The sequence below is a fragment of the Falco biarmicus genome, chromosome 20 (assembly GCF_023638135.1).
Source record: "Falco biarmicus isolate bFalBia1 chromosome 20, bFalBia1.pri, whole genome shotgun sequence".
NCBI classification, from domain to species: domain Eukaryota; kingdom Metazoa; phylum Chordata; class Aves; order Falconiformes; family Falconidae; genus Falco; species Falco biarmicus.
In genome coordinates this window covers 2,301,209-2,314,896 of record NC_079307.1, presented here as the reverse complement: position 1 = coordinate 2,314,896, position 13,688 = coordinate 2,301,209, and the positions used below count along the sequence as shown (strand labels likewise).

At 58.0% G+C, this 13,688-nt stretch overlaps 2 protein-coding genes across 12 annotated transcripts in view; one reads left to right on the top strand and one right to left on the bottom strand.

The window, feature by feature from the left end:
* Window positions 1-3,734, top strand: part of LOC130141742 (opioid-binding protein/cell adhesion molecule homolog) — a 305,372-nt gene extending 301,638 nt beyond the window's left edge. For all 5 annotated transcript variants that reach the window (XM_056322896.1, XM_056322894.1, XM_056322897.1 and 2 more), the window contains one exon: window positions 578-3,734. In XM_056322896.1, coding sequence (XP_056178871.1) covers window positions 578-678 — 101 coding nt within the window. In that variant the 3' untranslated portion in view covers window positions 679-3,734. The remainder of the gene's footprint in view (window positions 1-577) is intronic.
* A 4,321-nt stretch (window positions 3,735-8,055) lies between these two features.
* LOC130141715 (protein CEPU-1) overlaps window positions 8,056-13,688 on the bottom strand; it is a 361,301-nt gene continuing 355,668 nt past the window's right edge. For 6 of the 7 annotated variants that reach the window (XM_056322849.1, XM_056322843.1, XM_056322847.1 and 3 more), the window contains 2 exons: window positions 10,652-10,684; window positions 8,056-8,994 (listed from right to left, as the gene is read on the bottom strand). In XM_056322849.1, coding sequence (XP_056178824.1) covers window positions 8,894-8,994; window positions 10,652-10,684 — 134 coding nt within the window. In that variant the 3' untranslated portion in view covers window positions 8,056-8,893. The remainder of the gene's footprint in view (window positions 8,995-10,651; window positions 10,685-13,688) is intronic. The other variant, XM_056322846.1, reaches the window with a different exon arrangement.

Here is a 13,688-nt window from a genome sequence, read left to right as displayed (position 1 = left end):
ATCCAGGTCCGCCTCCTGCCTCACCGGTGCCTTCCCTGCCACTGCCTGCCACATCGTCCTCACCCTCTTGCTAAAGACCTAACTGCACAACGACACGACACTCCCAACTAAACTGTGTCCCCCATCCAGAGCCCCCACGCCGTGTCCTGCTCATCTCCTGATGGTTGAGGGACCCTTGTTTCCCAGCATGGACACGGCATGGCTGCTTATACCTGCGGGGCAGGCTCCTGTGCATGGCCTGCCGCTGCACAGGCCTCTCCGAGGAGGGTGTCCTCCAAGCGTGGTGGGGCCAGACTTGTCTGCCCTGGGCATCTTCCTCCTCAAACAAGGACCTCAGTGTCCCTTGAGCTCTTTGCCTACCTCCTTGAGACCGCCTGGCCCCCATGCCAACACCAACAACGCTCTCCAAACCATGGACAAGCGTCAGCCCTGGGGGGGTGGCTGGCACAGGGTGGGGTGGGACATGAAGGGGACGGCAGGGACGATGGGGAGGTGGGTTCCCTTTGCACCTTCACATCCACTCAGCACTGGCCTTAATGCTGTTCTTTGTCTTCCTTTTCTTCTCTCCCCTGCACAGGGCCTGGAGCAGTGCACGACGGTGGCAACGCAGCGTCCCGGGCAGCTGCTGGCCTCTGCCTCTGGGCCGCCCTCCTCGCCTGTCTCCTCCTCAACTTTTGATAAGGGAGCGGAGGGTCCCGGGAGGCCCCGCCGCGCCTCTCCCCCGCCGCGGGCTCGGCCCGCCGCGCCGCCCGGGGACTCCTCTCCGTCGGACGGGCGATGCGCCGGAGGACGGGCGGCGGCGCCAAGCGTCCGAGGATGGCTCCGTCTCCCGCGTGCCGGGATCGTTCTCACCGCCGGTTACGCTGTACAGACCCCACCACGTGCCACCAGACTGTCACCCGCCACCGTCGCCCTGGGGATGCGGTCCGGCATGGATGGGGTTCCCCATGGCCCCCTCGTCTCCGACGTAGGGGGTGCAGAGTCGTCGGGGCGGGTGCCGCCCAGAGCCGTAGCCGGGGATGTCCGTCTCGTCGTCTCACTAAGCCACCTATGCCCAAAAAGACCCCAAGGTTGAAGCCTCCTGGCTCTGCCTTCAGCCCTCTCGGTCCTGAATGTCAGTTCTCGCCACCAAAGCTCCTCTCTAAGCACCCTGACATCACCGGCTCCACGTCGCCCAGCCTTGCCTCCATTCCCAGGCTCTTCCCTCTCCCCAAGGCCACAGTGCGGCCCCACGGGGCCGCCTGACCACGATGCTCACCCACCCTTTCCGAGGGGGTCGTCTGACACAACCAGTTGTCCTTCAAGGGTCATCCACCTCCTGCTACTCTTTCTCCCAGATAACATCTTACCCCTCTCCCACCTCCCCTTCCTGAGGGCACGAGGCTGCTCTCCTTGGAATGTGAGCCCTGGGGACCGCTGCCAGCCTTACAGGGACTACAGCCTTCCCACCATCCTGGCTTGCCATGTCAGACAGTCAGGCCATTGCCCCTCCTGTTCGCCCCACTGCTGCTCCCCTAATGGGGAGGGGGGGCTGCCCTGTGGCTCTCACCCTGATGCAGTGCCAGCACTTGTCAGGGCGGTTCCTCCAGGCTTGTTTTCCAAGCCCTTTCCAACCTGCACTTCAAAAGCACAGCACCACCAACACTGGGCAGAGATACTGAATGACACAGCAAAACACCAGGTGACAAGGCCCTTTTGCTATGGAGCTGGCATCGCACCCATCTGTGCACACCCGGAGGGGCCAGGACCACGCGCTTCTGGCCTTGACATCTGCACCTCAGCTGCTCCACACCTCCCTGGTCTGTCTCCCAGTGTGGCCTCCCCCTACCATTCAGCCAAGCATCTCTGCTTCTCCAAGGGACAGTAAAAACACAGGAGCCGATGCTGAGCTGCAGCGTCTGCACTCTGCCTTTCCTCATGCCCACCACGTGCCCCTGCCTGAGGAAAGCCCAATGCGTTCAACCCTGTGGAGGAGGCTCGATCGATCTGCTGTGCCAGCACGGCAGGGATGAGGACAGCTCCGACCCCCTAGCTTACTGCTGGCTGATCCTTCCTGCTGTGCCATGCCTTGACACCAAAATGGATGCGCCCAGACTGCCCTCTGCTTCCTCCAGCCACCCTGGGAGCTTCTGTCCCCTTCCCTGCCACCTGCTGCAGCCGCGTCACCTCCCTGCGTACAGAATTGCGTGTTCAACAGTGCCCCACACCACGGTCCCCTCGTTCTGTTCATGGTGACAGCCCCGAGCCTTCCCGACGCTCCATGGCTGTCCAGGAATGCTTTGGGGCAGTGGTCCAGGCACAGACCCTCCTATCCTGCTCCCAAAAACTCACATGCGGTGCCGGACCCTATGCCTGTGACAGGGAGACTCAACTCTACAGCAACACGCTAAGAAGCACACAAAGCACCCCCCTGCCCTGGCCCAGCGCTCCCCCATGCCTTGCACCTCCTTCTCCTTCCATAAGCAAGGTGGCTTAAGAGCAATGGCCATGCACACGCCATCTTCCCCACGCAAACTCAGCTGCTGCCAAAACCTTGCCCTGCTGTCCCGAGGAAGCTGGGGCTAATAGTCCTGGGTGCACAAGAAAGAGAGGAAAAAAAACCCAACAACCCAAGCCCACAATGGGCCACCACCCCACCCTCTCTGCAGCTGTGCCCTCTCCTCATCCCTGCTCCTGCCATGCTGCTGGGACTCGTGCCAACTGGCATGTGCCACAAGGCTGTCACCCAAAAAAAAGCAACAGCTACAAAATCTCAATGAACGCTCCTGCCCCCACACTTGGGATGTTCAACTTGTACCACAGCTGATGGGCAAAATCCACGTGGCCCAAGGGAGAAGCCACTCTGGCACTAGCCCGATGCGCTGGCTTACCTGGTGGGCAGGGATCTGGCACGGCACCCTGGGCGACTGTGTCCTACGGTCCTGCTTCGCTTCTCCACCAGCATCCCAGAAAGGTGGCACTGGCAGTGATCCGGGTCCTACCCCATGGCCCCAGGCACCTTCGCAGAGCAGGGATGGTGCTGTCTTCAGCCGGCATGGTGACACACACATCCTTTCCCGTCTGCCTGCTCCAAAAGTACCCTTGGGCGCAGGAGATGCCTTGACCCGCTGCCTTCGCTGGTCTTCACCGCCCTGCAATGACCCCCCCACCCCTCCCCATGCCCCTTCCCAGGCCAGCCCCAAATTTCTCTGTCCCCACAGCAGAAATGTGAACTAGCCCCAGCTATACAGGGCCAGAGGCCACGGCATATCGGAGAGCAGAGGCAACAACAAGAGGCCACGACGCACGCTGAGGCTGGCGGACCCAGCACCGGGGCCGCCCCCGCCCCATCCTTCTCCTCCCCGGGTCGGGCCGGCTCCCCTGTCCTTTGCTGGGGCGGTATTCGACTTTCTCGTGCCATGTAACGTGCCATTGTGAGGAACGTGTTGGCTGTCTGAGGCCGGCCCCACCGCGGCTCGCCCGGGCAGCGGAGCCCTTCGCAACCACTGCTCTTTGCGTTTGGATGCTTGGAGGGGCGACTGGGCACCCAGGGTGGGGGGAGCGTGGCTCCCGGGTCACTCCTGCCGACGGCCGCAACGGCCAGTCTTGAGTTTCCGTCGATCATTGTATTCCAAGGGTGGCTATACTACCTGAGATTTGTGCATGTTACATTGTAGTTGTAACCTTTTCTAATTCGGCAAGAATAAGAGATGGTTGTGATTGTGCAGTGTATCAATAAAGTTTGACGAACTTTGTACCTTCGGGGCTTTGCTTCACAGACCCCACACACCCTGGGGAGGGACGCAGTGCCCGGCACCCACCGCGCTGAGCTGGGAGGGCTCCCGAGACCTGTGTCGCTCCTGTAGCCTCGCCTGATGCTTAGTTGGAGCCTCTTTCAATCACCCCCTGTGCTGGCAAACACTTCAAGCCCCCCTGACTGGGGGCCTGCTGCCGTTCAGGCCATCCCTCGCCCCATCCCATGCATCTCGCCCGCGAAGTGGCCTCGTGGCTCCATTGATGGGTCCCGAGTCCTGCCCACCTCTGTCCCCCAGCCACCGATGAGCACGTACCTGTTGACAGAGCCCCTCCAGGGTAAGGACCGGCTTTGCTCTCATCGCTCACCTACGTTCAGCAGGAGTGGTGTGATGGGAGGCCTCTTTCCAGTGGCTGAGCTGTTCCCGGCATCTTCTCCATTGTCTTATACCAACGCCTGCTCTGACAACTAAATCTACCCCCGTGCAAGAGACGCTTCTGCAGACGACACGCTCCTAAGGGTGGTTTGCTCCTATTGCGATTCGACGGCGTGTGACACAGACAAAATGTCTTCATCAAAGGACAGAGACGGTGAGGACCAAGAGCAGGAGGAGCCACGACCCTCGGCATCTCCCAGCAGGGCTACGATCTTGCCCTAAAAACGCAGGGCTGGGGCAGCAGGCTGCAACGCCCAGCTCCCCATGTGATGCTGCACCTTTCCACCCCATCAACTGGGAGAAAACATTCAACAAGCTTCCCTACTGTGGGACTGGCTGCCGCGAGACTTTGGGACCCATGCCTTGCCGACTGGCTCAGGGACGAGCCAGAAGACGGGTGTTGCCTGATCGCCTCTGGATGCCAATGGAGCTTGTGTGGCCACTGAGTGGATGAGAGTTCTTTCCCTAGGGAAATCCCAAAGCTGACGTGTATCAGCTGTATGTCCCGGGATGCTGGGGACACCTGGGGTGACTGTGGGGGAGTAGGGGGGACTGGGGGCTGTGGGACTGTGCCAGACTCATCAGAGGTTTGCTTGCTTTGAGCAATCCCCTTGGTGGGACCAGATCTCCCTTCACCTTCTTGACATGTGAATGAAAAGCCCTGTCCCAAGAGTTTCTCCCTCAACTCCACAACAAACTGTCCTGCTGCTGTCGGCAGGCTCTCCTGTGCTGCACAGAGCTAAGCAAACTCTCCACCCTGACGCCGCTGTGAGCTGCTGCAACTTCACCCATCAGGGACACCTCTGCTGTCCCCCTCCAGTGACGCTGGCAGAAAGGTAAGTGCTTCCCCGAACCCAACAGCTTCCCCAGGAAAGTGGTCCAGGAGGGGTGAGCCACCCTGCCTGTGCCATGCTGCCTGCCCCCGGACACCTGGAACACCGCTGCCCCTGCGGCTCCGGGCTGCGAGAGCCCCACTACCTAGGGCACAGCTGTGTCCCAGCCTCCAGGGACCCTTCCCCATCCATGCTGGGGACAAGAGCTTTTCCTCAGTTAGCTGCAGTAAGTCGAGCAGCATGGGTGACTGACGTTGGAAACCCTCTCTGCTTTGAGTCTCTTAAAAAAAAAAACAAACCCAAACCCAACAACCATTAGGGAGCCAGGACTGATGCGATGGAACCAGAGGCACCATCGAGCAACACTCGTCTCTTAGATGTGGCCCCCGTGCATCCTGCCACTGTCTTGGCCTCGCTAATGCCGCCCATCTTACCATGCCAGTTCTGTGGGCATCTGGCGATGGACCTGTCTCAGCTGGAGAGAAACAACTACAGACACGCAAACGCCCCACCTCGTGGCACATCCCGACGCCTCGCCTGCGTCACTCCCTTTTATACCATCGCCAAGCGCTGGGGAGGCGACGCGGCCCCTTTCTGCCGCGAGCCCGGCGCGGGGTGCCTGTCGCTCCCCTTCCGCGTGGAGGAGGGTGGTTCCCTCCGTGGCCCTCGACTTGTGTGTAAAGACAAGGACCTCAGCTGCTACATCCGCAGGGACGGAGGGCATATTACAGGCCATGACCTCCACACCCCTCCCAAGAGACGCCCATACATCTGTCAATAAATTAATACATAAATGCACCCATTGAGCAGTCTCTCTTTAACTTGCTCTTCGTCTCTCAAATTCTGGCATCGGACACTCCTTGAGCTCTCATCTAGAGCACCAAAAAAATCACAACAGAGAAGAGGTGAGGGAGACAACCCTGTTACCTCCATACCCATCCTTGGTTGCCAGGAGAGATCCCTCCCCGTTCTCTGCAAGTGTCTGGGTGCTGCCTCTTCTGCCAGGCTTGCTCTGCCATGGCCAGCTATCCTGGCCTGGGGGTCCCAAGACTTGCACAAAGACCTTCACCACCTCCTTCTCCCTGGGAGAGGCAGAGGTACATCTGCTGCCAAAGACAAAACGGGCCACAACACTTTCTCCTATAAACCACAGCCAACAGAAGGGCTGGCTCCAGCACACCCCCATGGAGCTGGGCTGGCCAGCCACCGCCTCCCGTGCCATCCTGTCCCTGGGATGTGGACAGCTGTGCCCAGCTGTCCTGTCCCCACATCCTCGCTACTCTGTCCCTTACCTGGGACATGCCGTGATGCATTTGAGCACAGCTCTTCCCTTGCCCCGCACCGGTATCGCTCAGCCACTGCATGTCACACCACAAGGCAACACCCTACCATCGCTTTTTCTCGCTCCCTGTTCCCTGTGCTCATCTCCTGGGTTACACAAACTCATCGTAGGGTCAAGAAACAACAAAAAACCCCACAAAACAGTCCCATCATTGCAATTGGCTTCTGAACCTACCAAAATGGGCCAGATGGCTTAAAAAAAGCCAGCACCCCGGAGGCTACAGCTGAGGCCGAGGACCAAATGCACTAAGTAACTTTCTGCACATCAGCAAAAAACCAAGACACCAGCTAAGACAAGCCTGACACACGCCCCACCTGCACGGAGACCCAAGTTCCAGCCTGCCGTGCTTCGTCCATACACAGCTGTGCATAGGGGTACCCAGTTTCTTACACCCACCTCGCATCGCTGCATCGCTCCTTCCCGCAGGACTCGCTTTGGCCACTCCATGAGCATCCCCTGCAACATCACGGAGGGCTACACAAAAAGCTTTTGGGGCCTCAAGAAGTCAGGCAGGATCGTGTGGGGGGAAGTAGGGCACAGCTGCGCCCCACACCCTCCCCATCTACTCACCAAATCCTTACCTGTGACAGCATCCCTGCTGGGCTCGCTGGTGAGGTCCAGGTGCCATCTCTCCGATGCTCTCCCAGCCCGTCGCAATGATTCAGTGCTCCCACCCAACACCCCTCCCCTGACATCCCTCCCCGCATCCCTCCCCATCCCGGCAGCATTGGGGGAGAGCATGGGGCGGCAATGAGCACCACAACCAGACGGAGCGGCCACATGGAACAATCGTTTTAATGGATAGGCAGAGAGAGCCCCCTCGCCGCCCGCCCGCCCACCCCCGGGCCCCCCCGCGTGCCCCCTGCCATCCGCCGCGGGGAAGGAAAGGAAACCGAAGGAGGAAAACCGACCGCAGGAGAGACCCCCGCCGAAACGCACGGCGAGTCGACTGGTCCCACATTTTGGCCGATGGCTTGGCCGCAGGGGTGGCCGGCTGCCCATTGCTTCGCTTTCTTTTCCTTATTTCCTTTTTATTTTTTTATATATATATATATACACACACACACACGCGCACACACACATATACACACACATATATATATATATATATATATAAAAATAGAAAACTGAGCTATATAGATCTCCCTCTGTCCCTCAGTTTGCTTGATTCCGCCACGAAGGGGCCGGGGCCACGCGGCGAAAAGCGACGGAGAGGGGTCTCGGTCCCCCGCGGCCCTTCATCCCCCGCGCGCCAGCAACCTGAGGGTGGCAAGGCGAGGGGGTGCAGGGACGCGTGGACCGAGATGCTCATCTCGTCTCGTTGAGGACCGATACACACCTAACTCCATATACAGCATGCAGTAATGGCAGCGGAAGGACCCTGCTGGGAACCGTGGCTAGAACGCTAACGAAAAAAAAAAAATTATATATATATATGTATATTTATATATACTGTATATATATATCCCATAAAAAGATTCAGCGTCTCCCTCCACCTCAACGCGCGGCAAGCGTTGCCCGTGCCCTCGGCAGGAACTGTTCGGACGACCGCTTTTTGGGCCGGTTTCAGGGGGGTTCGGTGCGGGACTCCTCCTCCTCCTCCTTCTCATCCTCCTCCTCCTCCTCGCCAACTCGCCGGGCTCGCCAACCTCCTCGGCCAGTTGCCTCCTTGGCTGCGCGGCGCTCAGCAAAGCAACTTCTCTCCGCTTGCTCCCCCTCTCCTTTCTGGATTTGGTTTTTTCTCTCTCTCTCTCTCTCTTTTTTTTTTTTTTTTTTTTCTTCCCCTCTTTTTTGCATTTCTGTTTTTAGGAACTAAGAGTTCTAGGCTCGTATCAGAAAATACAATTAATAAAATTAACCATGACTCAGAATCCCTTATCATTCACGATGTCTGTGGGTGGTACGATGAATGCGTGGCTCGACGCCGGTCTCCTTCCTCCCTTTCTGTTTGTGGCGGCGTAGTAACTGTTGAAGATCTATATATCTATACATATATATATATATATGTATACATGGATATATATATATATATTCTGAAACACAAATGGCGGCACGGTCCATGAGAAGACGGGGATATCTCGGCAAAGAAGAAAACCGGTGCATCCGGACGGAGGGGTCCCCGCGGGGGGGAGCGGGCGGGCGGGGGCAGTGAAGGAGACCGGAGGGAGGAAGCATCACGCCCCCCCAGCCCCACCTGTCCTCCACGCTGCCCCGCGGCAGAGAATGGTGAAAACAGGGGGGAGGGAAGGGTGGGAGACAAAAAAAAATCGGGGGAAAAGAAAAAGACTCAGTCGTGTTGCATCTTCAGCAGGAAGCCTTGGATTTTTTTTTTTTTTTTTTTTTTCTTTTCTCTCCTTTCCAAATTCCCGTTGTGGTTTTTTTGCGTGTTTTTCCTCTCTCCCCCTCCCCCAGGTGGCCTGGCCGGATACTCTCTCAATTCTTATGATTATTTTCGGAAACGGTGAACATTTCTTCTTCTTCCTCTCCTTTCTGCTTGTGCTCGCTGGCCGTGGTCGTCGCCGCCGCTACTCCGCGGGCCGGCTCTGGGGTCAAAACTGGCGGGCGAGCTGGGCGAGCGGGAGGGCCAGCAGCCACACGCAGCCACCTCGCCGCCATGCGCCGTTGTTCCCGTCGTGCACTGCACCGGGGCCTGCAGGAAGGGAGAGAAACACCCGCGTGCTTAGCCACCAAGCTAATAAACCCCATAAAACACCAAATAAAACCCAAACCCAACAAACCCACCCTGTCTGGGCCCCTGGTGCTATCGCATTGCCCCAGGTGGGAGCTCCCTGGGCACCCTCATCCTCGAGAGCACAGCACCAGCCATCCCCATCCCCACCGACCCTGGTCTTTGGGACACAAGCCCCCACGGTCCTGCTTTGGCCCTGGGTTCCCATCCCAAGCCCATCCCCTGCCCGTTGTCACCAACTGACCTCCAATGGCCTTTGCCACTCCTCCAGAATTTGTCTAAGTTCCCAGGCCCATGTGTAGGGGAGATGACAGCTTTTGTCCAACACTGCCCACATCGCCAGCCCTGGCGAGCCAGTGCAGGGGTGACTACCCTGTTGTCCCCCTGTTATCTCCCTTGGCAGGGGGGCACAAACTCCACCTGCCCGCCCAGCAGAGACACAGCACTACGCTCAGGACTTGGTGTTTTGCTCCTCCTCAGAGCCTGCGTAGGGCTGGCCACTGATGGCCCTGACCATCTCAAGAAGAATGAGATGGGATGAGGAGGGTGCTCAGGAAAAGCCAAGCCCATCCACACCTCTGGGGATCATGGAGGGTGAGGAGCTCATACCTCACCACATGCAAGGATGTGGAGGGTGCCTGATGCAGCAGCTTTTTCCAGAACGCTCCAAATAGTTGGCCCAGGGGAACACCAGGCTGGGAAAAGATCTGAGGAGGGCATCCAGGCTGGTGCCCTGCAGGCACGGGGCTGCCCACACGGGGTGATCAACCTGCCCTTTTGAAACCCCAGGACACGTCCCCTCGCTTCAAAGCCCAACAGGGGCACTGAGAACCATTACCCACTTGGTCTCCCGTCAGCAGCGCTCTTCCAGTGCACTCACAGACACCTCACAACGTTCCCCACCCAGCCCCAAATCCTGGCATGGCTGGGAAGCCGTGTAGCAAGAGCAGATCTGGAGACACGAATGTCTCCGCGCTACCTCCACAGCCCTCCTGACATCTACAAGTCACCTTGAGGGCTGACCACTCAACGCATCACAAATGAACCCGCCTGGATCCCCAAAATCAAGATGACACCAAGCCAGCTGGCCAGCCGGTAAGATTGCATAGCAGAGCACCAGCTTCCCCCGACCACAAATAACGCCAGGGAGAGGACCTGACACCTCTCCACCCCTACCACATCCCCGAAAAAAGGCACTAGAAGCATCCCAGAGGAGAAAGGACCTGCCACAAGACTCATCTACCCAGCAACACAGGGAAAACGGGCCACAGAGACATCCCTGCTTTCTCGCCCGCAACAGGGAGGAGAGCGCAGCGGTGATGGGGAGGGAGTGGGGGACCACGGTGGGGGACAGGGCATGCGGAGGGGACAGACCACCACCAGACGGGCACAAGTAGGCTGGTGGGGAGGAGACAGGGTGGGAGGGCAGCTAAACAACAGCGAGAAAGCCCTAATTCATCGCTATACCAGTGGGATTGCAGGGCAGGAGTTGGAGGTGGTGGATGCCACAGCTCCTGTTGGGATGACTTGGGGTTGGAGCCAGAGGGGCCGTGGGGAAACAGAGCGGGGGGAGTGCTGGCGTTGGGGGGGGGGGGGGGGGTGTCCCCGAATTACTGACCTTTCCAGGGTGTCAGAGCAGTAGTTGTCTCTTCTAAAAATTAAAGAACAAGCGAAAGTTAAGGCAAAAGGGCAATGGAAAACGCAGGCTCGAGACGCGTCGCTCAGCCTGCCCCCGAGCTGGGGCCAAGGAAAACCAGCAGATGGGGCAGCAAGTGTGCTGCTGCCCAAACTGCACCCCACTCCTCTGGGGCCACGGTTCCCCCGTCTGGGAAGAGGGCTGCACGAGCTGAGACGACCTGCCTGCGGGACCCCAGCCGCAGGGAGGCTCTGGCAAAGCCCATGGTCTCTCACCCCGAGCAAAAATCAAAACACAGGGGCTGGGATTTGGGGGATTCTGGGGGTTCCGTTCTCCCCCACGCTCCTCCTGCTCCTCTCCGGTGGGGGTTCAGGGCCCTTCCCTCTCAATAACCCTGCAATATCCCACATGGATTTATTGCCTGACACCAGCCTCTGGAAAGCAATGTGGACCACACGATGGGGGAGAAGCAGAGCGCCGTTTTTCCCCCCAACTCCACAAAATGATGCAGTTTCACTGAGCACGCCATCACATCACAGGCAGCACCAAATGAGCTGCTGAATGAGGCGGCAGGCCTATAATAGCAAGTGCTACATGTTAAATAAAGCACTAGTTGACCTCCCTGAAAAATTAGATTAAAAAAAGGATTAAAAGATGTACGCTACATTAGCCTGTGTCGCGCAGCCTCAGAAAGGCTCACATCACAGCACCTGCACGGATTAAACCTCCGTTTGGGAGCAGGGGGGAACTCCAAAACACTCGCTCCGCTTCAGGGAAAAGGGGATACTCACAAAATTGTCCCCCTAAACCTCACATGTGAGACATGACTCATGCCACAGGTAGCGCAGCCATCGCATGCAACTTCCCTCTTATCTTTCATTACGATAAATGAAGACACATTAATTGCCAGACCGAAGGCACCGGTTGCTTAGGGACCGGCGAGCTCAGCTCTGTGATGCTTGATAGCAGCACGTGGGGCTAACCACATTGCTGCTAATTACAGGGGGGTTGTTACTGGCAATGCTGGGGAGCCCTGCACCGGGAGACGGGGGACCCCCCGTGAGTCACGGTCCCCTCAGGTCCACAGCAGGTTAGGGTGGCCTGGGGAGCTGTCACCTCCCGAGGGGACTCAGTTAATCAAGGCTGAAAGGCTCATTAAATCAGTGTAGCTTTATGAAAATTACAGGCGGTCACAGGACTCCAATTTCGTTCCCTGATGGGATTCACAGTCAGAGTGGCAAAGTTAAGGGGGATCACAAAATAAGCTTAGACTTCTGTGGGATGCTTCACTGCGTGCCACCCGACACTGCCATCACGGCACGAGTCAGAGAAAACATCACTCCTGGGTTAGAAACCAAATAACAGCTCCTACAAAGCCATTAGCAGAGTCATCTTTACTTTTGGGGGCTTTTGATCCAGCCTGCATCTGCAACTGCCAAACCGAGGTCCCACGCTAATTAAGATTTTAACCTCATAAACCCATCGGGAGCCTACAACATCAAAGCTAATGATGTACATGTGGCTCGGGCTATGCTGAGCGCTCGGCACAGCCGCCCTAAGGCAGCAGCACGGATGGAGCTGGGTCTGGGTGGCTCCGTAGCCACAGAGGTGTTGGTCTCCCCAAAAAAATGGGGTTATTGGGGAAAATGGGTACCAGGAAGGCTGGTGAGAAAGAGAACTAAGATAGTTCCTAGGCAACGCTAATGATGGCTTAACGGGCAGGTAAAGACGATAATGTTCATCACTTACAGCACGGACCTTTTTTTGGGGAACAAATAGTTGTTGGGCTCATTAGCATCCAAGGTTAGCTCTACATCGGGGCTGCAGGCGTGGAGCCGAGCATCCAAGATGGAGTTTGTCCCACAAATACCTCTGTCGCAGCTCAGGGGAACCCAGCGCAGCTGCCGGCCCCAAGAGCAGGTGAGGACAAGCCTTTCCCTTGATGCTGCCTCCGCGGTGATGCTCGGTGAGTCCCCGCAGCTATGGAGCACAGCCCCCAGGAAAGCCTGGCACCCTCTGCTCTGCCTGGGTAACCCGCCTCCCCGCCCTGGGGCTCCCCCGACCCACATCCAGCCCTTCCCCAAGGATGGTGAGAAATGGGACGTTGCTTCCCAGGGTCTCCACACGCCTCCCACACGGCACTGCTCCAGCACGCTGAACCCGACACGTACTCTGGGGCTGCCTGCTGTCCTGGTGCGCTTTGCATCACTCGGGGCACAGCCAGCATGCTAGCCCTGAGCCACCCCACCGAGGGGCCTGGGGGTAAGGAAGGCTCATCTGTCCCTCTGCTCCCCTCCGACCATAAAATAACAAGAGGCAAGGAGAAGACAAGGCAGAACAACCAGGTGGCGAGGAGGACAACGTTGGGGTGGCATCAGGGGAAGACAGAGGTCCCCCAGCCCTGCTTCTCCCATACGGTTCTGCGGTGAGGACCACCCACCCCATATCCCTGGCAGGGAAATATCCCTGTGGCACTGGCAAGGGACAAGGTCTCCTGTCCACCTCCAGCTCTCAGTGGCCATGACAGGGATCCAGAAAGCGTGTCCCCCTGCTCTGGCTCTGCCACCACCTGAAGAGGCTTGACAAATGTGATGAGCAATTACAGCCATTCCTGGCCGTGAGCAGTGTCAGACAGATACATTGCTTTCATCTCAGCTCCGGCATGCCGAGAAAACAGCCCCTGGATGAGGGTACAAAGCTGCTCCCCCTCCCCACCCCCTGCACCTTCCCATCTCCCTCTGGCACCATCAGTAAGAATGGATCTGTTTGGCAGGAATGGAAAACAAGACCTGGAAGGTGGCAGAGCAGTGGGGGCTGTTTTCTCCTGGGTGGGCACAGGGTGCACCACGTGGCAGCCCGTGGCATGGTCCTGCAGGTTCGCTGCGATGACCCTGAGCACCATCTCCCTTCCCACCGCTCAACACAGGAGGATGTTTCCCAACAGAGGCTCTCCTTGCCGGAGCAAGAGGATGGACACCTGCAGCCAAGTCCTAACTTTGCATCGACGGCGGATCCCAAA